The sequence below is a fragment of the Macaca mulatta genome, chromosome 11 (assembly GCF_049350105.2).
Source record: "Macaca mulatta isolate MMU2019108-1 chromosome 11, T2T-MMU8v2.0, whole genome shotgun sequence".
Classification (NCBI taxonomy): Eukaryota; Metazoa; Chordata; class Mammalia; order Primates; family Cercopithecidae; genus Macaca; species Macaca mulatta.
The window spans coordinates 139,193,856-139,219,551 of NC_133416.1; the positions used below are offsets into that span (position 1 = coordinate 139,193,856).

Below are 25,696 nucleotides of genomic sequence, written 5' to 3' on the forward strand. Positions count from 1 at the left end.
CGGTCCGCGGGCTCCACCAAGCGCCCACCAGCTGCGCTGCGGCGACGGCTCCGGGGCCTGAACCCGGTTCCGAACCCAGGCCTCGGGTGCCGTGGGGGGTGGGGCCGGGAGCGCGGCCGGAGAGGGAAGTCAGGGTCAGCTCCCCGCAGACGCCCCGGACCCCTGCCCCCGCGGCCACCCCGCGCATCCCCGCCGCCCCAGGACCGTCCCGAGACACTCGGGGAAACGCCTTCCCTGTGATGCCGCGGACCCGGTCCTCTCGCGGACACGGCGGGGCGGGACGGGGGTCGCAGCGTCCAGGGCGGCGCGGGCCCTTTAAGGCGGCTGGCCTCGTTAGCATATATTTGCATGGCCCCGCCCCGCCGCTTGAGGCTGCCGCGCGGGGCTCAGTCCGGCGGGGGCGCCGCGGAGAGCGGAGGGCGCAGGGCTGCGGAGCGCCGAGCGGAGGGCGCGGGACCCTGCACGCCGCCCGCGGGCCCATGTGAGCGCCATGCGGCGCCGCGCAGCCCGGGGACCCGGCCCGCCGCCCCAGCCGCCCCCAGGGCCCGGGCTCCGGCCGCTGCTGCTGCTGCTGCTGCTGCTGGCGCTGGGGACCCGCGGGGGCTGCGCTGCGCCCGCGCCCGCGCCGCGCGCCGAGGACCTCAGCCTGGGAGTGGTGAGCGCGCGGCCGAGGGCGCGGGGCCGGGACGGGCGCGGAGCTCCTGGGCCGGAGTCGGGGGTCCCCGCGGGCCGGGTGGCAGGGACCGGGAAGACCCCAGCAGTGCGCGTCGGCGTCGCGCGGGAGCCCGGGCGCCCTGGACCCATTTCCTGGGTGGGGAGACTGAGGCTGGGGCGTGGGCTGAGCGGCCGGGCGAGGGCACGCGAGTCCTAGGGAGGCGCCGGCTGCCGTCCCGGCTCCGTGCGCTCGGAGCGCGCCGCAGCCTCAGGAGCCCGTGGAGTTGTGAGGGGGTCGCCTACCCGGAGCCCGGGTCCCTGGCTTGCAGCAGCCCCAGAGCAGCCGGGGTGGGCGAGAGCAGGCATCGCGGCCGCTCCGAGCCCTGCGCGCTGCGTGCGTTCTGGGTGGAAGTGGTGGGGGCAGGAGCACGCACCTACAGAGCGAGGAAGGGCAGGGGCTACGGAGTGGGGGCACCCCAAAAGCCTTGAGCCCCAGAGTTTGCTCGGTTGAGGGTGTTGGGGGCACAGGGAAGCCGGCCCCCAGCTCACCACTGGGCAAGGACCTGGCCTCCAGCCTCCTTCCCCTCCACCCCAGGTCGGCCAGACTGGCCCTGCCTGGCCCTGGTACAGTACTGAGCCGGGGGCGCGGGGAGAGCCTTCCTCACCCCACACCGAGCCGCTGTCAGCTCAGCTTGGGAACCCTGCCTGGGGGCAGCGACGTGGCCTCTTCCCACAGCCCCCTCCCCTGTTCCGCAGCCGGGACTTGCGTCTCTTGTGGACCCGGAAGATTTAGAGCAGAAGTCGTGGGGTCAGTGCCCCCCGGCTGGGGCGGCCGGGTGGACTCGGGCTGGGTTCAGCGGTTCCTTCTGAGGCTCCTACCCACCGCTGCCTTCACTGCATTCCTACCCAGGGAGTCGGGCCAGGAGCCGAGGCCTCCCTGCCCCGCACAAGTGTTTGGCCCGGCCCTCGTCCGCGGACAGTCTCCCAGTGGGGTCCTGACAGGGCCCCTTGCCCAGCGCAGTGGACATTCAGGAGCTCCAAAACCTTGGGGTCCAAGCAAGTCAGCGCAGGTGGATTTCGGGCAGTCGAGGCATTTGGAGGGGCCGCTTGGGTGGCACCCGCAGCCCCTGTGGTTGGCAGGACTTGGCCGGGGGTCTGGATGGGAAGCCGGTTTGGCCACCGTTTGCCCCAGGCCCCGAAGCCATTTGGGAGGGTGCTGGTCACTGTCCCTGCTGCCCGCCTCCAGATGCCTGCAGGTCCCCACAGTGACTTCCAGCCAGGCAGCCTGTGAACTTGGGGTGCCTCCCCACCTCCTCAAGACCCCTTTGTATCTGGGGGTCTCCCGGATCCCCCACCGAGAAGCACGCCCTGGGGACGTGGTGTTTCCAGCTCTGGAGGGAGGTGAGCCCAGGCCGGCCTTCCAGGTCCAAGGGTGCTGCAGAAGGGACTGGGTCAATGCCAAGGGAAGACTCAAGGTGGTGCCCACACACTCAGGAGGATGGACCCCTGGCCGAGCCATATTGGCTGATCAGACCCAGCACGGTTTGGAAGTTTCTTGCCACCCACCTGCCCACCTGCTCGGAAAGAGTGGGTCAGGCGCCCTCCTCTCGGCTGGTACCTGTGCCTCGGTCTCTCCTGGCACTCCGGAAGTCACCCGCCCCGCGCCCTGTGACAGCACCGAGCGGAGGATGTGGCTCCCCAGCCTGGCCGGGGGCAGTGAGTGGGGCCCCGGTGTCCAGCCGGAGAGGGAGGACTCTGCGGGCAGCCCCCTGCATGGAGCCCCCTCCGGGGTCCCGCCCGGCCTGGCCTGGCATGGAGCCTCCGTCCTGCTTCAGCCTCCTGCTCACACTGGCGGTGCGGGGCGGCCTCTGCTGGCCCTCGGGGGAACCGCGGGCCGAGCTCAGGCCCAGGGGCGGGCGGCTTCCCCTGGGGAGGGATGGGGAGGCCGGGATCTGGGCGGGAGGGGGGACTCCTCCACCGCCCCCTCTCTGACTGAAATTCAGGTCTGGGCGCCAGGGAGGAGAAGGGCTCCTTTGTCTCAGGGACCCGCTCCTGCAGACAGAGCTGCACCCAACAGGGCTGGAGCCGCGGCTGGAGGGGAGGGCCCGCCCGGGAGCGCCCCCCATTAGCACGTGAACAAGGCCGGGATTCAGACTGCTGGGCGGCGGGAGCCGGGCTTTCAGGAGCCCTGGGTGGGAACAAAAGAGCGCACTGTCCCCCCGGGGGTCCTCAGCAGGGCTGTGCGTCCTTGTGGGCCTGAATTTTTTGTCTTCCTGTGTTTTGAGTACAACGTACAACGAGCAGCCCAGGGTCTCCACAGGCGTCCACCTCCCCCCCGCCCCGGCTCCTGGGCACGGATGGGACGTGGCTCTCAGTGCCTTATTTTGCACGGTGGCACCGTGCTGCCCGTGGGCCGTGCCATCTCCGCTTCACACGCTATCTGGAGTGTCTGTGCCGGAGCCACCGTCTCCGGTTCAGCCAGGAACCGGAGTCACCTGGTTCAGCCAGGCCGGCCTGCAGCCCGGTTCTGGCCGGAACTTCCCGGACTCCCCGCGAGAGTGTCTTGGGTTCTGGGTCCTGGGTGGCAGTTGTGTGGTGGCAGATTTTGACAAACTGTGCTCTGAAGTTTCTGTTCCATTTCTCCTCTCGGCATCACAGCCTGTGGCTGTCATCACCGCCCCCACGGCACAGTGGCAGCTCCCTTGATCTTCTGCATGAGGTGGGGTGGGGCGGGGTGGGTGGGTATTGCTGAGGTTGTGGGATGCTGGGCCACATGGCACCAGGTGGCAGCCGCCCTCCATGTCCTGGCTTCTGCCGGTGGCCTCTGTGTTCCTGGCCCTCAGGACCTTGTCATCGCCCTGGCCGGGGCCAGGGTGTCCCCTGCAGCTGCTCCCAGAGCTTCAGGCGAGCACCCCCAGCCAAAACCAAGACAGGCAGGAAGGTTAGACCACAGCCTGATTTCGCCGTGAGAGACGTCTGAGTGTCCCTTGCTCCGCGGTCCCCTTCTGACAGCCATCTTCATGGCTCCAGAGATGTTGTTTCTCTTGGACGTGGGCTGTGCGACCCGACTAAGTGTCAGGCCTCAGTCTCCCTGTCTGTACAATGGGGTCAGTGAGGACAGGCTGCCGTAAGATCAGCGGAGGTGCTTCCGATGGCTCAGGGACAGGAAGGGGGAAGCTGGAGAGGATCTGGGGGGGATGGGAAGGGGGAAGCTGGAGAGGATCTGGGGGGGATGGGAAGGGGGAAGCTGGAGAGGATCTGGGGGGGATGGGAAGGGGGAAGCTGGAGAGGATCTGAGGGGATGGGAAGGGGGAAGACTGGAGAAGATCTGGGGGGATGGGAAGGGGGAAGGCTGGAGAGGATCTGGAGGCACGGCAGGGTGTTCCCTGACACAGTGTCTTCCTGGGGGTTCCAGGGGCACTTTGCGCATGCGTGAGTTTGCCTCCTTGTTGGCAGCAGATCCAGTGGGACGCTTGCCCTGGCTATGGACACATGGTGGGTGTCAGACGCATGCAGGATGGCACTTCTGTCATGCAGTGGCTGTGAGCCTCCTGGGCACCCGCCTCTGGGATTTGGGCCCTCCTGGGCACCGTCTGGGTGGGACAGGACTTCAGGGACAGGACGGGGTGGTCTGGGCAGGGTGTGGAGCCCGGCTTCCCCTGTGGACCCTGCAGTAATAGGCAAGTCCCCTCCTCATGTGGGCCCCAAGGGCTCCACGAGACCTGGCCCACCTCCTTCTCTGTCCCACCCCTTGACTCTGTCCCACTGGCTCCTCTGCGCTGTGCGTTTCCCTGCCTAAGCCTTTGCACTTGCTGTCCCCAGGACTGTGAGCACGTGAGCACCGCCCCCCGTATCACCTGGACAGCTCCTTCTGTGCCCCCCGGGATGTTCCCCGAGCACCCATTTCATCAGCCCTCCAGCCCGTCCCTCACACCCGCATAGCACAGTGGTTACAAGCGGAGACCCTATAGCCAACAGCCTGGGCTGTGTGGCTGAGGATAGATGTCCGAACTCCCTGTGCCTTGGTGTCCTCATCTGTAAACTAGGAGTAATAAGAGCACCCGCTTCATAACGTTAGCCCTCCGTTGTCTGTGAGCACCTGCTAGGCACCCTCCAGCAGGGGCCACCCCAGCCTCGCCGTGCCCGAGGGACGTGGCACCAGTGACGTGGATGTGGTTGGGTAGTGCTGGTAATTGTTGGCTATTAGGGTCGAGTAGAGCAGTTCTTCCTATTCAAGATGTAACAACCACCTGAGACTCATGTATGTGTTCAGGTGTTTGCTATTTATCCTCCTCACAATCCCATCCTCCGCTGTGGGCAGTGGGATGGGGTCCCGTGGTCTCAGCCTCTCCCCAATTGCTCAGACAGACAGACTCAGGAGATCTGGCAGTGTCCCTGGGGAAGAGGCTGGAGCAAGGGTGTCACTCCAACCGAGGGTCAGCCCCCAGAGGAGGCTGGTGCAGGGGAACCCCGCATGGCCAAGTGGGTCAGACATGGTTGCTGGGACCAGACCACGGCTCCATCACTGACCGTGTGCTATGTGACCGTGAACAGGTTATCCACACTCTCTGAGCCTTAGTTTTCTCATCTGTAAAATGGGGCTGATGACACCTGCTCTCCCCACCCCCAGGCCCCGTGCAGGTTGGGTCACAGATGAGTATGGGGGTTGGGCCCAGGCACCACCCCCATGGCACAGCAGGGCCACAGATGCACCCGCCAGCCAGGGTGCCCTGGGCGGGAGAGGCCGTTACAACCAATCAGTGCAACCCAGAGCCCGAGGACAGTGGTTGCGCTCCATAAACAACTCCGTAAAACCATAAACTCCCTAAAAACTGTCAAAGGGAATTCTGTGCTGTGTGCATTACGCCCCCTTGAGGCTGGAGACAGATGCGCGTTGTGTCAGACAACAGGCATGGCTGAACGGTAGATCTGGAGCAGGCCAGGGCGGCTGCACCCGTCTGCACCAGAGTCAGGGGCTGCGGGAGCCCAGTTCCTGCCGGTGCCCCCCAGGCAGGGCTCTGCCTCTGGCCTCTGTGTCCCCATCTTTGATAATGGCCCAGCCCATGGGAGGAGCAGAAGAGCGGCCGCCTCTCTTAGGCAGCTCCAGAAACTATCATCAGCCAGGGGGTGGCTGCCGTGGGTTGGGCTCCCTAGAGCTCCCGGCGCCCCCTCCCGCCTCCCTCCTCCCGGCAGCCCCTCCGCTTCCCCAGTGGCCTTCTGGAAGGTTCACCCTGCTGCTGCTGCAGCACCCTCCCGCCACAGCCTCCGTTGCCCTGGAGACAGCGGTCTCCATGGCGACAGCAGAGGGAGGACCAGGCAGCGGGTGGGCGTGGAGGGGAGCAGGTAGCAGGTTCCCAGGATCAGACGGCCCCCAGCCTGCGTGGGATCCACAGGCTCTGTAGGTACTGGGGGCAGGAGGCAGGGAGGAGGATACCTGGAGGGCGGGGTCTGGGCCCTCACCCCAGCGGCCATCCTACAGCAGGCGTCCCTCTACCCGCTGTGGGTGGGAGTGGGTCAGGGTAGAGCCTGGGGGGGAGGAGGGGCAGGGAGGGGCCGCCACATTTGCCCTGAGGTGCTGTCTCAGGGGCTTTGCCCCAGGACCATGCTCCGGGCCTGGTTAACCCCTCCTCCTCTTAGCTAACAAGCCCACCTTGCCGCCACTGCCACCCCATTACCTGGGTGGACATTTCCAAGCCCTAGCCAGGAATCGGCCACCCCTCCCAGATGGGCCTGAGCTGCCTGGTGAGCTGCTTGCCGCCTCTTCCCTGCAGGCTCAGGAGTCCCCACAGCTGCGCCTCTGCCCCCGCTGGGAGCACAGGACGGGTCAGGGCTGGGCGAGGGCACCTGGTGGGCTTAGGAGGCCCCCTGGGGCAGGTGGCCACTTCTACCCGTGTCTACCCGAAGGCTGGTGGCTCCCAAACCTGCAAGGCTTGCTCTGTCGGGGTGCCCCTGGCAAACTAGGAAGTAGTTCCCACCCTCCCACTCCAGCCCCCCAGACGGCCCCTCCCAGGATGCCTAGCCTGAGATTGGGGGCACAGCGCCCTGAGCACAAACTCGTGTTAGGTAGGAGGCACCCGCCAGCCCTGCCCCACAGACCCACCGCCCCCCAAGATTCCACGGCATTCTATGCTCAAATTCCAGTGCCCGGGGGGCCACGGTGACAGTGCCTGTTGACAGTGGGCGGGGGTACCTGTCCTGGGCTGGCCCCAGAGCAGACTGCCTGTTCACACCTGCGGCTAAACCACCTGCTTCCAAAGTTGGGCAACATTCCACAGCCACCGGGAGTGCTGCCTGCCAGGCCCAGCTCCGCTTTCTTGAAATGCATGTGGCTCTGCGGCTGCCCAGCTCCCCAGGGACCAGAGGGAGGGGTGCTCCAACCCACTGCCATGAACCCCACAGAGTAAAAGGGCCACTTAGTGCAGCCACCAGCTGTTACCCCACTTATAGATAGGAAGGCTGGGGGCTGGGTTGTCTTCCCAAGGGGTCTCAGCGCCCGCTGGCCCAACGTGGGCAGCAGCTGGCCTGGGTGGGAAAAGCACCTGCCTGTATGGACCCTTCCCTGGTGAGGGGGCAGGGAGTCATCATCCAGTATCATAGATGGTGTGAGGAAACTCCAGAGGGCTTCCTGGAGAAGGTGACAGGCTATTGTAACCATGAGGCACAGCGGCCCTGTTGAGCTGTGATCTTAACAAAGGACTAAAAAGTGCACGTATTTAATGCAGAATGTGCTGATGGGCATCTCTAGCACCTAGAGCAGTGACTGGCCATGGGACACCCTCCGTAAACCCTGTGAGTGCATGGTAGTGTGGGGCCGGACGCTCAGGGCCAAAGATCCCACACCCTGGAGGTCGGGGTGGAAGTGGGAAGCCAGCCTGTCGAGGCCAAGGCTGTCACCCTCAAGGCCCCTCCAGAGAAGCTGCCCTCCCCAGTCATGAATGCCCACGTTGATGTCCTGTCATGCCTATAGCCTCGGAGGGGCCCCCAGACCCGAGGGCTTTCCAGGCTCCCCCAGTTCTGTACACACTCTTGGCTTCCCCTCGGGGCTGAGGGGCTGGGCTGGGTCAGTAGGGTTTGGAGAGGGGGTAAAGGCACAGAGGGAAGGCCCCGGGAAGGACTCAGTGGTTCCTAGAAGGGGGATCTCGGGGTGTGCAGATCCCATGCAGTGTCTTGTGCGGCCCCTCCTGGCCGGGACGGCCTGTTGCTGATGCCCCTGGGACTCCCAGGTGGATGGTGCCTCGCTCCTCTGAGCACTGCCTGCTGGTGGGCAGGAGGGTTGCCCAGGACCACCCTGTCACCAGCTCCTGCAGAGCAGAACCCGGGTCCCAGCAGGTGGCATAAATGAGTCACAAGCATTTTCTTTTTTTTTTCTTTTTTTTTAAGGATTTCTTTAAAAAGTTATTTTTTTTCATTTATGCATTTTTTTAGGTTAAGCCACATGAAACTACTAGTATTTATTTTAAATCAGAGAAATGATCAAAAATGGGTGCTTTCATATGGTTTGGCCAATGAATCCATGAGAGGTGGTAAATAATAGCGATTCACAGGCCGAGCGAGGTGGCTCAAGCCTGTAATCCCAGCACTTTGGGAGGCCAAGGCGGGCGGATCACAAGGTCAGGAGATCGAGACCATCCTGGCTAACACGGTGAAACCCGGTCTCTACTGAAAAATACAAAAAACTAGCCGGGCGAGGTGATGGGTGCCTGTAGTCCCAGCTACTTGGGAGGTTGAGGCAGGAGAATGGCGTAAACCTGGGAGGCGGAGCTTGCAGTGAGCTGAGATCCCGACGCGACACTGCACTCCAGCCTAGGGGACAGAGCAAGACTCCGTCTCAAAAAAAAAAAAAAAAAAAAAATATATATATATATATATATAGTGATTCCCAAGCATTTTCTAAATGCCCAACAGAGAGAGAAAAAAAAAAAGACAGGTCTGCAGGCAAGGCAGAGCCCCCAGCACATCACCCCTGGCTTGTACCTTTCTGGAGCCCGCCTCAGCCGTGCTGTGGTTCCCTGGGCTGGCGAGTGTCCACAGGGCGGAGCTGGAGCTTCATGGCAACCTGCAAGTGGGCACAGGTGCCATTTGGTGGTTGAAGAAACTGCAGCTAGGGGTGGAGGTAGCCCCCACAGATGGCATCCAGGCCCCCCTATCCCCAGGTCCCCATGATGGCACCCAGGTCCCCACAGATGCCATCCAGGCCCCCCTGTCCCTGGGGCCCCTCCAGGGTAGCAGAGGTGACTGGGGTATGGGGCCAGGGCTTGATTTGTGCCCAGGTTAAAGGGCTGCCCCCATTCCTGCTCCTGCTCAGCTCCAGTGTGGGTAGCCTCCCACTCACCCCACTAGACCCTTCAGAGCGGAGCTGTCCCCTACGCCAGGTGCTGGTGTGAACGTTTTCCACATCCTGGCTCACATCCTCACCACCAGCCTGCCAAAGACTCTCAGGAAGGAGCCCAGAGGGTTGGACTGCCCTGCCCCAGGCACACAGCGGGGAGGTGGCTGAGTGGGATTTGAACCTGGGCAGCCTGGCTAGAACCTGGCTTTTGTTTCTGAGACAGTCCCGCTCTGTTGCAGTCACAGCCTCCAACTCCTGGGCTCAAGCGATCCTCCCGCCTCAGCCTCCCAAAGTGCTGGGATCTCAGGCATGAGCCACAGTGCCGGCCAAACCTGGGCTCTTATCTCCCCCATGAATGTACAGCATGGCCCAATTCCTTAACCTGGTGTCTGAGCCACTGCCTTTTTCAGCTGGGGTCCCAGACCTTGGGTCCTAGACTGCTCTGTCACAAGTCAGCTAAGAGCCTGCGTTTGACACTGGCCGCATTTAAGAGCCTTTTGAAGGTTCCCTAGCATTTTGCGGTCTCAGGAGGCATGGGGTGGGGTAGGGTTGCCATGAGTGGTTGCACAGGTTGTGCACTGCACAAGCTCACATCATCTAAGGTACATCAGGTTTATTTTATTTTTTATTTTTTAGATGGAGTCTTGCTCTGTTGCCTGGCTGGAGTGCAGTGGCACTATCTCGGCTCACTGCAAGCTCCGCCTCCCGGGTCCACGTCATTCTCCTGCCTCAGCCTCCCGAGTAGCTGGGACTACAGGCGCCCGCCACCACCCAGCTACTTTTTTGTATTTTTAGTAGAGATGGGGTTTCATGGTGTTAGCCAGGATGGTCTCGATCTCCTGACCTCGTGATCCACCCGCCTCGGTCTCCCAGAGTGCTGGGATTACAGGCTTGAGCCACCGCGCCCAGCCAGGGACATCGGGTTTATTAAGACAATTTTCTGGCAGCTGCCCAGGGAAGAGGCAAGAGGTGCCTTGTGGGCAGATAGGGGTCTGGGGTGGTGATCAGGGCTGGGAGGGGCCTGCCCCAAAACAGTGGTGGCCCGTGGCAGGCTTCTTGTTGGGTAGGACCGGGCCCTCTATTGCACTCCCTCACCCTGCTCTCTGCCCTCAGGAGTGGCTAAGCAGGTTCGGTTACCTGCCCCCGGCTGACCCCACAACAGGGCAGCTGCAGACGCAAGAGGAGCTGTCTAAGGCCATCACAGCCATGCAGCAGTTTGGCGGCCTGGAAGCCACCGGCATCCTGGGTCAGTTCTCCAGGGGGCAGCGGGAGCGCTGTGGCCCCCGTCAGGTCTGCACCAGTTGGCCATGCCCCCTCTGATCAGACACAGCCCACCTTATGCTTGAATGAACCTGGGTCCTGGCCTGGGGTAGCTCGGGGCCTGGGGCTCGTCCCCCGAAGATGGCGTGGGAGGAGGGGGCAACTCAGAGGCTGGTACCAGTGCCAGAGTCAGGGTTGGGGGTACTCGGGATCCTAGGGTGGGGAGCGAACTGGGCTAGGCTCTGAGCTCCATGCACCCCTGCAGACGAGGCCACCCTGGCCCTGATGAGAACCCCACGCTGCTCCCTGCCAGACCTCCCCGTCCTGACCCAGGCTCGCAGAAGACGCCAGGCTCCAGCCCCAACCAAGTGGAACAAGAGGAACCTGTCGTGGAGGTGGGTGCGTGGCCAGGGTGAGGAGCAGGGTCTCCATGGAGGTGGGTGCGTGGCCAGGGTGAGGAGTGGGGCCCCCGTGTCTCCGTGTCTGGGCCTGCTGTAAGTATCCACAAATGGGGAGACTTTGGACAGCAGCAGGAGCTCTCTTCCCGCCCTGGAGGCCAGGAGTCCATGCAAAGGAGTGGGCAGGATGGTGCCCTGGGGAGGTAGAGGGAACATCTGTCCAGGGCTCTATCCAGCTGTGCAGCTGCTGGCAGCCCTCGGTGGAATCGCCAGCTCCGCCTCTACCCTGTCCTGTCTGTGTGCTGCCTCCTCTCCCATGTCTCCAGGACGCTCCTTGGATTTGGGGCCCACCCTAATCCAGTGTGACCTCATGTCAGCGCCTCATGACATCCACAAAGACCCTGTTTCTCTTTTTTTTTTTTTTTTTTTTTTTGAGACAGAGTCTCACTTTGTCACCCGGGCTGAAGTGAAGTGGCACAATCACAGCTCACTGTACCCTGACCACCTGGGCTCAAGCAATCCTCCTGCCTCAGCCTCCCGAGTAGCTGGGACTACAGATGCACATGACCACACCCAGCTAATTTTTTTCTTTTTTTTTTTGACACAGTCTCGCTCTTTCACCCAGGCTGGAGGGCAGTGGTGCAGTCTTGGCTCACTACAACCTCTGCCTCCTGGGTTCAAGCAGTTCTCCTGCCTTAGCCTCCCAAGTAGGTGGGATTACAGGCACGAGTCAGCACGTCCGACTAATTTTTTGTATTTTTAGTAGAGACAGGGCCAGACATGGTGGCTCATGCCTGTAATCCTGGCACTTAGGGAGGCCAAGGCGGGCAGATCATATGAGGTCAAGAGTTCGAGACCAGCCTGGCCAACATGGTGAGACCCCATCTCTACTAAAAATACAAAAATTAGCTGGGTGTGGTGATGTGTACCTGTAATCCCAGCTGTTCGGGAGGCTGAGGCAGGAGAATCACTTGAACCTGGGAGGTGGAGGCTGCAGTGAGCCAAGATTGTGCCACTGTACTCCAGCCTGGAGACATACTGAGACTGTGTCTCAAAAAAACAAAATAGTAAAGACAGGGTTTCACCATGTTGGCCAGGCTGGTCTCGAACTCTTGAGCTCAAGCAATCAGCTCACTCTGGCCTCCCAAAGTGCTGGGGTTACAAGCATGAGCCACCACACCCAGCCAACCCTATTTCCAGGTCACAGTCTAAGGTTCCGGGTGGACATGAATTTTGCGAGACGCCATGTGTCCCACACACCACCTGCTGACCCCGGGGTCAAAACTGGCTCATAGGGGCCCTGGCTAGTGTGAGAGCTGGTGACCAGAGAGAGCCCCTTCAGCAGGCAGCACGGGGCTGGGGCAGACGGGACGCACCGCTGAGGGCCCTGGGGCTGAGGGCTCCACGTGGGAGCTGACGTTTGCCTGTGGCCGGGGGGTCTCGTCGTGCCTGGGCTCTCATTTCCCTCCCTCCCTTGTCCATCCTGGGTGAACCCCTGGGACCTCCGTGGGCGCGTCGGATGACTCCTGGCATGGGGAGAAACGCAGAAGATGGGGGAGACCCTCACAGCGGCACCCCCGGCTGAGGAGGGGCGTTCAGGGAACCTCGGCCTGGGGCCCGTGGCCTGTTCTCCGTGACTCTGGGCTGACCCCTGCCTGCAGGGTCCGGACGTTCCCACGGGACTCGCCGCTCGGGCGGGACACGGTGCGGGCGCTCATGTACTACGCTCTCAAGGTCTGGAGTGACATTGCGCCCCTGAACTTCCACGAGGTGGCGGGCAGTGCCGCCGACATCCAGATCGACTTCTCCAAGGCCGACCACAATGATGGCTACCCCTTCGACGGCCCCGGCGGCACCGTGGCCCACGCCTTCTTCCCTGGCGACCACCACACTGCCGGGGACACCCACTTTGACGACGACGAGGCCTGGACCTTCCGCTCCTCGGGTGCGTCTGGGGCAGCCCTTGGGGCGGAGTCAGGAGCCCCAGCGGCCTGTGAGGCCAGGGAGCAGCCATGGCCCCCCCATCCCCAACCCCGCGGCTGAAAGCACACACAGCTGCTGAGCACGGTTGGGCGTTTCCCACTAGGTCGACCTCACAGCATCTGTGCTCGCCCGGCTGACCTCGCTGGGTGCCGGCCTGTCGGGCGGGGACACCGCGGCTGAGCCGAGCTTGTCCTCATCGCGTTCTCAGCACCCGAGGGAGGGAGCAGGAGGAGGCCTGCGAGGCCTCTGTGGCCCCGGCTCTGTCTCTCCCGCTAAGTCCTGTTGTCTGTAGAAGTCACGGCTCTGCAGAGCCCGTTCCTACCCCTGGACTGTGGCCTTGGGGACCATGCAGTCCTGGGAGCCCAGGCCCGTCGCGTGGGGCCAGGGGGGCTGTGCCCACAGCATCGAGCCTCAGGTCATCCGGCCGACACCAGGCTCCACGTAACCCAGGGCCCAGGCACAAGGTGTTATCTGTGTGGCCTTGTACAGAAAAGGTTATCAGCCCCTCCATGAATGCTGCAAAGACCCCAGGCCTGAGAAGCCCAGCAGGCCCCACAGAGCCCCCAGGGGAATTGCGTTAATTCCCAGTAACCCTGCAGAATCCATCTGGTGAAGCAGGCACCAGGGCATCCCCATGGGCACCCCAGCCCGGGCCCACCCTGACCCCATAGCATGGCGGGGGCCTGCTGGTCCCTCCCCACAGGGACAGGGCCCTTCCTGCCCTTGGTTCACATGGCTCCCTATGTCCCCAGATGCCCACGGGATGGACCTGTTTGCAGTGGCTGTCCACGAGTTTGGCCATGCCATTGGCTTGAGCCATGTGGCTGCCACACACTCCATCATGCGGCCGTACTACCAGGGCCCAGTTGGCGACCCGCTGCGCTATGGGCTCCCGTATGAGGACAGGGTGCGCGTCTGGCAGCTGTACGGTGAGTGTCTCCCTGAAGCCAGACACAGGGCCCCTGGAAGAGGAGTCAGAAATCCCAGGCACCCCTGAGCAGAGCCCCCCAGGAGGGTTTGCTGTCCCCGCCGTTCACTCCACGTGTGGTGCTGTGCCAGCTGGACACTCCAGCCTGTCCACAGAGCCCATCCCTGATGTCCCCAGAGCCCCTGGGTCAGAATTCCACCTCTGTGCCCCAGACACTGATGGAGTTACGATAGGCAGGGTTGATGGTATCCCAGGCCTGTGCAAATCACATTTCAGGCCTTAAATCATCTGATTTTTGTGGCCATATAAGGTAGCACTACTGTCCCCACTTACAGATGAGAAAACTGAGGCACCCAGAGGTATGTAGATTGCCTGGGAAACCCAAGAGTAGCCGAGTCAGGCCCCAGGGACCCCTCTGCTGGGTTCACATTAGGAAGTGAGGCAGAGCCCCTGTCCTGGGAGCTGGTGCCCCAGGGAGACAGCACACGTGCATCAGAGGCCAAGGCGGTCACCTCACTTATACCCAGCCCCAGCTCCCACGACACCGCCCACCACACCTTGCAGTAGTGCTGTCCCCGCCACCCGGACCCCTCCTGACCTCAGCATCGTCCTTGCCACTTCATATGCTCTGACATCCATGCGTCATTTCCATTGTAGTAAAATTCACATCCCATGCAATTTGCCTGTTTGGCCGGGCGCGGCGGCTCACACCTGTAATCCCAGCACTTGGGGAGTCCGAGGCGGGCGGATCACTTGAGGTCAGGAGTTTGAGACCAGCCTGACCAACATGGTGAAACTCCATCTGTACTAAAAATACAGAATTAGCTGGATATGGTGGCAGGTGCCTGTAATCCCAGCTACTCGGGAGGCTGAGGCAGGAGAATCACTTGAACCCGGGAGGCGGAGGTTGCAGTGAGCCGAGATCGCACCACTGCCCTCCAGCCTGGGTGATAGAGTGAGACTACCTGAAAAAAGAAAAAAAATAGAAAGAAAGTCACCATTTCAACATGTGTACTTCCATGAGTTCAGGACATTCACAAGGTTGTGCAGATGCCACCTCTATCTGGTTCCAGAACTTTTCATCACCCATTACCACCAAAGGAGACCCAACACCCATCCCATCGCCCCAGGCAGCCACTGACCTCCTTTCTATCTCCACAGATTGGCCTCTAATGCAGCCGTGCAACCTTTTGTGTCTGGCTTTTTTTTTTTTTTAAAAAGAGATGGGGTCTCACCATGTGACCCAGGCTTGTCTCAAACTCCTGGGCTCAAGTGATTCTCCTGACTCAGCCTCCCGAGCAGCTGGGACTATAGGCATGCACTACCACATCTGGCTAGTTTTTAAATTTTTTGTAGAAGTGGAGTCTCACCATGTTGCCCAGCTGGTCTCAAACTCCTGGGCTCAAGTGATTCTCTTGCCCTGGCCTCTGAAAGTGCTGGGAATACAGGCACGAACCACTGTGCCCGGCCCGGCTTCTTTCACTGAGCCTACCGTGTTCCAGTTTCGCCCCGTGGCGGCGTGGATCTGAGCATAGCATATTCCAGGTTCGCCCTATGGCGGCGTGGATCTGAGCATAGCGCGTTCCAGGTTTTCCCTGTGGCAGCGTGGATCTGAGCATAGCGTGTTCCAGGTTTGCCCCATGGCGGCGTGGATCTGAGCATAGCATGCTCCAGGTTCTCCCCATGGCCACGTGGATCTGAGCATAGCGTGTTCCAGGTTTGCCCCATGGCGGCGTGGATCTGAGCATAGCATGCTCCAGGTTCTCCCCGTGGCCACGTGGATCTGAGCATAGCGTGTTCCAGGTTCGCCCCATGGCCACGTGGATCTGAGCGTAGCGTGTTCCAGGTTCGCCCCGTGGTCTTGTGGATCTGAGCATAGCATGTTCCAGGTTCACCCCGTGGTGGCGTGGATCTGAGTACAGCATGTTCCAGGTTCACCCCATGGTGGTGTGAACATAGCCTGTTCCAGGTTCGCCCCATGGCAGCGTGAATCTGAGCATAGCATGTTCCAGATTCACCCTGTGGTCGCGTGGATCTGAGCATAACATGTTCCAGGTTCGCCCCGTGGTAACGTGGATCTGACCATAGCGTGTTCCAGGTTGGCCCTGTGGTCTTCTGGATCTGAACATAGCGTGTTCCAGGTTCACCCCGTGGTGGCCTGAACATAGTGTGTTCCAGATTCACCCCGTGGTGGCGTGGATCTGAACATAGTGTGTTCCAGGTTCACCCCGTGGTGGTGTGAACATAGCATGTTCCAGGTTCACCCCGTGGTGGCCTGAACATAGTGTGTTCCAGATTCACCCCGTGGTGGCATGGATCTGAACATAGCGTGTTCCAGGTTCACCCCATGGTGGCGTGGATCTGAGCATAGCGTGTTCCAGGTTGGCCCTGTGGTAGCGTGGATCTGACCTGGATTTCTTCTCGTGGCTGAATAGTTTTGTCATCGTGCAGCCTTGGCAGGCACTGGGTTGCCACCCCATTGGCTGCGGTGAACAGTGCTGTGAAGGCTGGTGTACGAGCTCCTGTGGGAACGCCTGTCTTCAGCTCTTTAGGGTGTACACCAGGGTGGAATTGCAGGGCATTGCTCACACACTGAGTGTTTAACTCGGCGAGGGGTCTGACTCCCACCTCTACGTCAACTCTGGGGGCGGCAGTCTCGCTGATTGCAGCTGTGCCCCCGCAGAGCCTGTCTGCTGAGTGGCCTCGGTTTCATCCCTGGGATTCAGAGGGGCCGGTGGGATGTGGGGGGAGGCGGGCGTCTGGGGTTTGAAGCTGTCCTCCTCCTTGTCTCCCATAGGTGTGCGGGAGTCTGTGTCTCCCACAGCACAGCCCGAGGAGCCTCCCCTGCTGCCAGAGCCCCCAGACAACCGGTCCAGCATCCCGTAAGCCCTGGGCCATGGTCACCACCTACTGGGGTCTGTCTATCCTCATCCCCATCCCAGGCAACATTTGCCCCAAATCGTGGCTCGGAGTCCTGGAAAACGCACAGCTCTGTGGCCAGATGAGCCCCCAGTGACATTGTGTCTTTTCTTAGACCCCTTCCAATACCAGCCCTGCCCTGCCAGGGGCCCCGCACAGAAATGACAGCTTCAAACAAGGTTTCCTCTCCCCCTCGTCCGTGTCAGCTACTGCCACGTGACAAGCGGCCCAGCTTGATGAACGTTTCATCAAGCCCATGGATTCCCAGCGTCAGGAAGTCAGATAGGGCCCACGAGTGTCTGGTCTGTGCCCCCAGTGGCAGGGACGTTCACTGCCTGGGCTCACATCTGAGGCCAGGGCTGGGCCCAGCTGGGACAGCCATCGGGGCTGCTCCACGAGGCATGACCCTCCCACGGCAACTGGATTCTGAGTGAAGTTGTCCTGAGAGCTGGTGTTGCCAGAGGCCGGTAGAAGCCGTGACCTTGTGTCACCCAGCCTCAGATGTCACGTGTGACCCTACCGGTTAAAGCTGTGAAGGAGCCACGCTCTGTGTTTCGCGTTATCTCTCGGTGGACATGCACCTTGTCCCTGATCCTCTGTTGTTACAGCCATGTGGCTGTGAACACGCTTCTTGTAGGACCGAGTTCTAGGCCTGGGCTTGGGGTCCCGTGGCGTGGGTGTTTGGCGCTAGGCCCTGGGTGCTACACCACACCAGTCTCCACCCCTGAGCTCCTGCCCTCCCCGCAGCTCCCTGGGGCTCTGTATGCTCAGAGCATAGATCTTGCTCCCCGCCCCCCAGTGAAGCAGTGGACAGGCACCCCCGTTTTAATTCGCCTTTCTCTTCAAGAGCAGACCCCCAGGCAGGGATAGGGGCTCCCCCCAGGAATGCGCAGTCCCACGCTGCTCAGGCCCCGCCTCCCAGCCCACCTGGCTCTCTCCCCGCAGGCCCAGGAAGGACGTGCCCCACAGATGCAGCACTCACTTTGACGCGGTGGCCCAGATCCGGGGTGAAGCTTTCTTCTTCAAAGGTACCGCCGGGGTCCCCGTGGCGGTGGGCAGAGAGGCATGGCCCACTGTGGGTGCAGACCCTCTCTGCAGCCCGGCCCTCCCCCTGTGTCCCCAGGCAAGTACTTCTGGCGGCTGACTCGGGACCGGCACCTGGTGTCCCTGCAGCCGGCACAGATGCACCGCTTCTGGCGGGGCCTGCCGCTGCACCTGGACAGCGTGGACGCCGTGTACGAGCGCACCAGCGACCACAAGATCGTCTTCTTCAAAGGTGGGCGGGCCTCCCCCCCGCACTCCGGGCCTCCCGGGCCCTCTGCCCGCCTCACAGAGGGGGTCCAGCCTGCATCCCGCTGCGTGTAAGCCCCACGGCTACCCAGAGGCTGGTCGAGCACAGAGTGGCTGGTTTGCTTGTGCACTCAGCAGGCACATACTGAGCACCTACTGTATGCCCCATCCTGAGGTAGCCACTGCAGGCACACAGAGGGCGAAACGATGGAAAGCCCTGCTGTCGTTCTAGTCGGGGCACAGTCCACCCACAAGTCAGGAGGAGCTGATTGCTGGTGCCGTTCAGTGTGGTCAGAAGTGAAGGGCAGGCCGGGTGTGGTGGTTCATGCCTGTAATCCCAGCACTTTGGGAGGCTGAGGCGGGCGGATCACGAGGTCAGGAGATTGAGACCATCCTGGCTAAGGTGGTGAGACCCCGTGTCTACTAAAAAGTACAAAAAATTAGCCAGGCATAGTGGCAGGCGCCTGTAGTCCCAGCTACTCAGGAGGCTGAGGCAGGAGAATGGTGTGAACCTGGGAGGTGGAGCTTGCAGTGAGCCGAGATCACACCACTGCACTCCAGCCTGGGTGACAGAGTGAGACTCCGTCTCAAAAAAAAAAAAAAAAAAAGAAAGAAATGAAGGGCAATGGGAGGAGGTCTCCTTAAGGAGATGCTGTACAAGCAGAAACTAGGGAACAGTGTTCCAGCCCAGGGAACGGCCGTGCAAGGCAGGAGGAGTCCTGCTGGATCCCAAGAACCTCAAAGACGGGGCCGCAGCTAGAGCACCGGGGCCTGGAGGAGGCTCGGGACAGAAGCGTGAGGGGCGGTGGCTGCTGGGGCCGGGCTGCCTCTTCCCGGTCAGCCCCTTTGCCCACCGTTCCAGGAGCGACCTTGTGGTGGTGTTACAGGAAGCACTCCTCTTGCCTTCAAGTCTCCATGAAGGGCAGGAAAAGGAGACAGGAGCAGGGGCAGGCAGGGGCAGCAGGGTTGCAGGACAGAGGCCCCCATGCTGGGCTGAAACACCCGGAGTTTCCCTCACTGTCTGGAGGTCACAAGTCCGAAATCAAGGGGTAGGCAGGGTGTGTCCCCTCTGGAGGCTGTCCCAGGCCTCTCCCACGTCCAGTGTCGCCCTCAGCCACGTCCCTCCTGCCGCCGCCTCTGGCTTCACACCAGGCTGTCTCCTCCGTCTCCGCCTCTTCTCTTATAAGGAAGCCAGGCCTTGATTCAGGTCCCCTAATCCCATTTGGTTTTTATGGGGTTTTTTTGTTTTTTTTTTGGAGACAGAGTCTCTGTTGCCCAGGCTGGAGTGCAGTGGTGTGATCTCGGCTCACTGCAACCTCCACCTCCCGGGTTGCAATTCTCCTGCCTCAGCCTCTCGAGTAGCTGGGATTACAGGTGCCCACCACCACGCCTGGCTGATTTTTGTATTTTTAGTGGAGACAGGGTTTCACCATGTTGGCCAGGCTGGTCTCGAACTCCTGACTTCAGGTGATCCATCCACCTTGGTGTCCCAAAGTGCTGGGATTACAGATGTGAGCCACTGCGCCCGGCCTGCCTAATCCCATCTTAACTCATCTAAACTAACACAGCTGCAAAGACCCTCTTTCCAAGTAAGGTCACGTTTTAAGATTCTGGGTGGATGTGAGTTTGGGGTATGTCATTCAATCCAGTGTGGCAGCCACTCCCACAGTCACAGGTGGGACCCTGTTTCCCGGTGGAGGTAGAGGGTGTTCTGTGTGTCTGCCAGGGGAACCGCTTCCTGTCACTCCATTGCCTGCCCAGCCCTTAGCATTTGACTCGGTCACCCTCGTCACTTGGGAGCCCTCAGGTGACTGTTCCTGGAGGCCTGATCCCTTCTGGAGATACCTGGGGGGCTGAGGCAGGAGGACCACTTGAGCCAGGAGGTCAAAGCTGCACTGCACCATGATCGTGCACTGCACTCCAGCCTGGGCAACAGCACGACCTTGTCTAAAAAAAAAAAAATCCCCAAAGACAGTACCTGGACTAAAAAAGAAAAACGAAAAAAAAGGAAAAAAAAGAATGACTTGCAAACCTCCTAACCCTAACCCTAACCCTAACCCTAACCCATTGCTCCTCACCTCCCCCAGGCGACCTTGCAGAAGGTCCCAGGGTGCCCTGTAGAGCCTTCCCGAGCAGGGTCCCGTAACGTGCGGCTCCCCTGCCTTGCATGGGTTAGAAGTATTCGGGCCACTTCCCCCAGGTGGACCTGTCTGGTCTGGTGTCTCCTCCGGATCAGGTTCTGGTTTTGCACATCTGGCAGACATGCCACCGACGGCATGTGTTCTGAGCCCCGAGCCGCCCTGCCTGGTGACGTTCGCTGTGGTCACCTGGATGTGTGTCTGCAGGTTTCTCTTGAGAACATGTGGGTCTCTTGCCACAGCCTGTCCCACCCCTGCGTCAACTCTGTCCCCTGCACCCCCTGCCCCTGCCTGGTTTCCTAACAGGCGCACCTGTCCTGGTTCCTACTCAGCCGTAGCAGGGCAGGGCCCATTGGTCATCCCGTCATCTCCTTAATACCTCCCCTGCTTACAGACATCACAGCCCTTTCCAGTCTCCAGCATTGGACGTTTTTTGGTCATTTTATATTATTTTTATTTTTAAATTTTATTTTACTTTACTTTTTTGAGACAGGGTCTCACTCTGTCGCCCAGGCTGCAGTGCAGTGGCATGATCCCGACTTACTGCAGCCTCGACCTCCCAGGTTCAAGCAGTTCTCCTGCTTTAGGCTCCTGAGTAGCTGAGAATACAGGCACTCACCACCGTGCCTGGCAGATTTTTTGTGTTTTTGGTAGAGATGGGGTTTCACCATGTTGGTCAGGCTGGTCTCCAAATCCTGACCTCAGGTGATCCACCCGCCTTGGCCTCCCAAAGTGCTGGGATTACAGGCGTGAGCCACCATGTCCAGCCCTGTTTTTGTGGTCATTTTAAATTGTGGGTGTGGTAAATACAATTTACTGTTTTAACCATTTTTAAGTGCACAGCTCAGTGGCATGAAGCACATTCACGTTGCTGTGTAGCCGTCACCTGCATCCACCTCCAGAAGATTTCCAACTTCCCAAATGGAAACGCTGCCCCCATGAAACACGCATGCCCCTCCCCTCCCCTCCCCTGTGCACCCCCGCTCCGCTTGCTGTCCCATGGCTCTGAGTGCTCCAGGGACCCCATGTCGGTGGGACAGACAGGATCTGCCCTTCTTTGCCTGGCTCGTGTCACTCAGCGGAAGGTCCTCGGGGCTCATACACGCGGTGGCACGTGGCAGGATTTCCTTCCTCGCTAAGGCTGAGCGTCGTTCCGTGGCATGGACGGACTGCATCTCATTTGCCTGCTCACTTGGGTTTCTTCTACTCTGGGCTCCTGTGAAGGACGCTGCTGTGAGCATGAGTGTGCAAACGTCTCTCCAAGACCCTGCTTTCCGTTCTTTTGGATTTATACCCAGAAGCCAGAATGCTGGATCATGTGATAATTCTACTTTTGATGTTTTGGGGAGCCTACGTCCTGTCTCCCGCAGCGGCTGCACGATTTCACACGCCACCAGCAGCGCCCAGGCTCCACCATCCCCACATCCTCCCGACACGTGTGACTTTCCATGTACTTGACAGTTGGGGCAAGGGGCGTCTCATGGTGGTTTTGAGGGCGTTTCTCTAGTGACGACCATCTTCAGGGTGCTCAATGCCATCTGTATTTCTTGGGAGAAATGTGTATTTAACACAGGGCACAGTGGCTCACGCCTGTCATCCCAGCACTTTGGGAGGAAGGCGGGCGAGTCACCTGAGATCAGGAGTTCGAGACCAGCCTGGCCAACATGGTGAAACCCCGTCTCTACTAAAAATACAAAAATTAGCCAAGTGTGGTTGTGGGCACCTGTAGTCTCCAGCTGCTCAGGAGGCTGAGGCAGGAGAATCACTTGAACCCAGGAGATGGAGGTTGCAGTGAGCTGAGATTGCACCATTGCACTCCAGCCTGGGAGACAAGAGCAAGCCTGTCTCAAAGGAAAAAAAAAAGACTCACACAGTTAGGCCTTGAAAGAGGTCCTTTCTGGTCTTTTCGGTGAAGACGTTCTAGCCCCTTGTGCAGAAAGAGTGGTCGGCCAGGTGCAGTGGCTCGCACCGGTGATCCCAGCACTTTAGGAGGCTGAGAAGGGAGGATTGTTTGAGCCCAGGAGTTTGAGACCAGCCTGGGCAATGTAACAAGATTATTTAAAAAAAAAAAAAAAAAAAAAGGCCGGGCACAGTGACTCATGCCTATAATCCCAGCACTTTGGGAGTCTGAGGCAGGCGGATCACCTGAGGTCAAGAGTCCACCACCAGCCTGGCCAACATGGTGAAACCCCGTCTGTACTAAAAATACAAAAATTAGCTGGGTGTGGTGGTGCGTGCCTGTAGTCCCAGCTACTCAGGAGTCTGAGGCACAAGAATCGCTTGAACCCAGGGGCGAAGGTTGCAGTGAACTGAGATCAAGCCACCGCACTCCAGCCTGGGTGACTGAGTGAGACTCCATCTCAAAAACAAATAGTAATAATAGAATGGCATGTCATGGGCTGTAGTTTAGCCCGAGTCATTGTTTCCATCGATAAAGGGGTGGCCGGCAGTGTCCGCAGGCTGGATGGGACGGCCCGGGCCGGGCACAGTAGGTGCTCACTGCGTATCCATGTGGCTGCTGTGATGTGGGGTGATTGCACTGTAGCCGCTGTCCCATCAGGCCCGGGTGAGGGGTCAGGACAAGGGCGGCCGACGCAGGGGAGAAGGAAAGGCTGGAGCCCCCTGCCCTTCGGGGTGGGGCCGAGCCCCGGCCCACAGCTGTTTCTCTCGCCCCCAGGAGACAGGTACTGGGTGTTCAAGGACAATAACGTAGAGGAAGGATACCCGCGCCCCGTCTCCGACTTCAGCCTCCCGCCTGGTGGGATCGATGCTGCCTTCTCCTGGGCCCACAATGACAGGACTTATTTCTTTAAGGACCAGCTGTACTGGCGCTATGATGACCACACGAGGCGCATGGACCCCGGCTACCCCGCCCAGAGCCCCCTGTGGAGGGGTGTCCCCAGCACGCTGGACGACGCCATGCGCTGGTCCGACGGTGAGTGCCAGCTGCGGGGACGGGCCGTGCGGCCTCAGTTTCCCCACCAGGAGATGGAGATCATGACAGGGCAGCCAAGAGGTTCCCTGAAAGGAGGACGGCCCCAGTCGGTGTGGGCTCTGAGGGTCCCAGCCCCTCGCCTTGAGCAGCCCACCCTGCGGGGGTCCCAAGTCACTCCCCAAAGTGAATTCAGCCTCCTGAATGAGCCGCACTTGGTCGCGCTGCCCTCAGCACTCACTCGCCCCTGCTGCTCTCCCAGCCATGCTGCTGCCCCAGGGCTTTGGCACCTGCCATGCCCTCGTCTGGGCACACTTTCCTAAGATGTCCATGCAACCCCTCCCTCACCGACCCAGCCCTGCCAAACGCCCTCCTGAGCATCACCCCGTGCTCCCTGCCGTGTCCCACAGGGTAGAAGAAACCTCCCCACAGGGTCAGCTCCAGGGACGGCAGCATCCTCTGTTTTGTTTTCAATGCTGCATCCCCATCACCTGGAACAGCCCTGCACAGAGTGGGCCCTCAATAACTATCCAGTAAGGGAAAGAGACTCTGAGGGTCTCCTGGTCCATCCCCTGCCCCAGCGGACTCCTGCAGAGCTTCCCAGGCCTGTGACCTGCCTGCAGAGCCGCCGCAGCTGAGCAGATGCTGACGCCGTCTCAGATACGATCTGGGTGCCCCCTGCCGTCTAGCTCGAGCTGCCCCTCACCTGGCCCGACCCCCACTGCAGTCCAGCGCAAGCCCCCTGCTGTCTGGCCCCACCCAAGCCCCTCCCGCTGCAGCCCTCCCTGAGCTCAGTGCTCCCTTCTCTTCTCAGGTGCCTCCTACTTCTTCCGTGGCCAGGAATACTGGAAAGTGCTGGATGGCGAGCTAGAGGCGGCACCCGGATACCCGCAGTCCACAGCCCGGGACTGGCTGGTGTGTGGAGACCCACAGGCTGACGGCTCTGCGGCCGCGGGCATCGATGGGGCGGAGGGGCCCCGCGCCCCTCCGGGACAGCATGACCAGAGCCGCTCGGAGGACGGCTACGAGGTCTGCTCATGCACCTCCCAGGCCTCCTCTCTCCCGGGGGCCCCGGGCCTGCTGGTGGCCACCACCTCGCTGCTGCTACTGCTGCTGCTGCCACTGTCACCAGGCGCCCTGTGGACAGCGGCCCAGGCCCTGGCGCTATGACGCACAGCACAGGCCCATGAGAGGACAGAGGCGGTGGGACAGCCTGGCCACAGAGGGCAAGGACTGCGCCAGAGTCCCTGGGGGAGGTGCTGGCGCGGGATGAGGACAGGCCACCCTGGTGCTGGAAGGCCAGCAGAGGGCACTGCCCACCAGGGCTGGGCAGACTCAGGCAGCTGTCCAGTAGCGAGTGACTGCGTGACTGGCAAGCCAAGAGGTGGCCGCTCCAGAGGGGTGCCCAGTCAGGCCGCACCGGCCACCAGCCTCCCCCAGCCCTGGAGGGAGCATCCTGGGCTGGGGGCCTGCCTCTGTCTGTGCCGGCGCCACCAACCCTACCCACACGACTGCCTGGTGCTCCCGCCAGCCCACAGGGCCTCCGTGCCCAGGTCCCCAGTGGGGCAGCCCTCCCCACAGACGAGCCCCCACGCGGTGCCACGGCACGTCCCCCTTGTGACGCTTTCCAGACCAACACGACTTCTCCCTGCTTTGTAGCGGCTTCGCCGGGCTCCCTGTGCTCCAGGGCCATCGGGTGGGCGTCCTCGGGCCTCAAGGGGCTTGGCCCTGACCAGGGGCCCACACGCCTGCACTTGGGGTGGAGGCTTCCAAGGAGGTCTGGCCAGTCGTATCTCCCTTGTTCATCAGCCCTTCCCGCCCTGTGTCTCTTCCCGTCCTCGTGCCCCGAGGGGTCCCCGAGCCACTCTCACAGACGGGAGAGTTGAGGCCCTGTGAGGGGTGAGCCTCGGTGCTACAGGCAGGGGCATCACGGGTGGGCGGCGGGATTCTCAGTGTGGGAGGTGCCCAAGGAAAGGCACTCGGTTCTTGGGTGAGCCACTTGGGATGCTGCCTGCCCAGCAGCACTGGACCATGATGCCCGGCCAAGCACCGGGACCTGGGTGCGCCTCAGAGGAAGGGCAGGTGCTCCCTGCGTGGGGTTCGTTCTAGCTCCAGCCACTCTTTGTCGTTTGCTCCCAGCCTCCGGATCCACAGCACCTGGGGTCCCTCACCCCGCCCCCACTGTGACCGGCGAGCGACGTGTCTGTCCTGTGGGACCCTCCTGTTCAGAGGGTGCAGCCGAGCCGCTCTGCGGGGCCCAGTCCTCCCGCCGGCGCACGGTCCTCTAGTCTCCACGGCACAGACATGGGCTGGCGGGCCTGCCTGCCTGGCCACATTTCACACCCGCCCATGGCACATTTCACGAGCCCCCACCTTTCGATACGCACATGCAGCTGAGGCCACATTCAAAGAAACCCCCCAAAACCTAAGACCTTTTGGGCACTGACGGGCTTGGGGTGCACACAGAACATTTGGGATTTCACTTTTTTGTTTTTTGAGACAGAGTCTCGCTCTGTCGCCCAGGCTGGAGTGCAGTGGCGAGATCTCGGCTCACTGCAACCTCCACCGCCCAGGTTTGAGTCATTCTCCTGCCACAGCCTCCCGAGTAGCTGGGATTACAGGCAGGCGCCACCACGCCCGGCTAATTTTTGTATTTTTAATAGAGACAGGGTTTCACCATGTTGGTCAGGCTGCTCTCAAACTCCCGACCTCAGGTAATCCACCCGCCTTGGCTTCCCAAAGTGCTGGGATTACAGGCATGAGCCAGCATACCTGGCCAAGAGGTAGTATTTGAAAAAAAGAAAAGCAGAAAAAAAAAATGCTCAACCTGTAAGTATAATGCAAATACAGTGTTCCAAACTCCAA

The 25,696-nt window shown here is 60.9% G+C and overlaps 1 protein-coding gene across 1 annotated transcript; it reads left to right on the plus strand.

Moving 5' to 3' along the window:
* The first annotated feature begins 387 nt into the window (after positions 1-387).
* On the plus strand, positions 388-25,696 carry MMP17 (matrix metallopeptidase 17). Its single transcript, XM_015109717.3, has 10 exons — positions 388-655; positions 10,097-10,229; positions 10,509-10,638; positions 12,303-12,586; positions 13,377-13,553; positions 16,350-16,434; positions 17,417-17,499; positions 17,595-17,747; positions 22,577-22,834; positions 23,646-25,696. The coding sequence occupies exons 1-10, from the start codon at positions 491-493 to the stop codon at positions 23,999-24,001; spliced, it is 1,824 nt and encodes a 607-aa protein (XP_014965203.3). The 5' UTR covers positions 388-490; the 3' UTR covers positions 24,002-25,696.

Bases quoted from the DNA above. Each gene is read 5' to 3' on its own strand.
- MMP17 (XM_015109717.3), top strand. From the start codon at position 491: ATGCGGCGCCGCGCAGCCCGGGGACCCGGCCCGCCGCCCCAGCCGCCC. The intron at 16,435-17,416 runs GTAAGCCCTGGG...CTCTCCCCGCAG, and splicing joins GACAACCGGTCCAGCATCCC to GCCCAGGAAGGACGTGCCCC. The intron at 17,748-22,576 runs GTGGGCGGGCCT...TCTCGCCCCCAG, and splicing joins CAAGATCGTCTTCTTCAAAG to GAGACAGGTACTGGGTGTTC.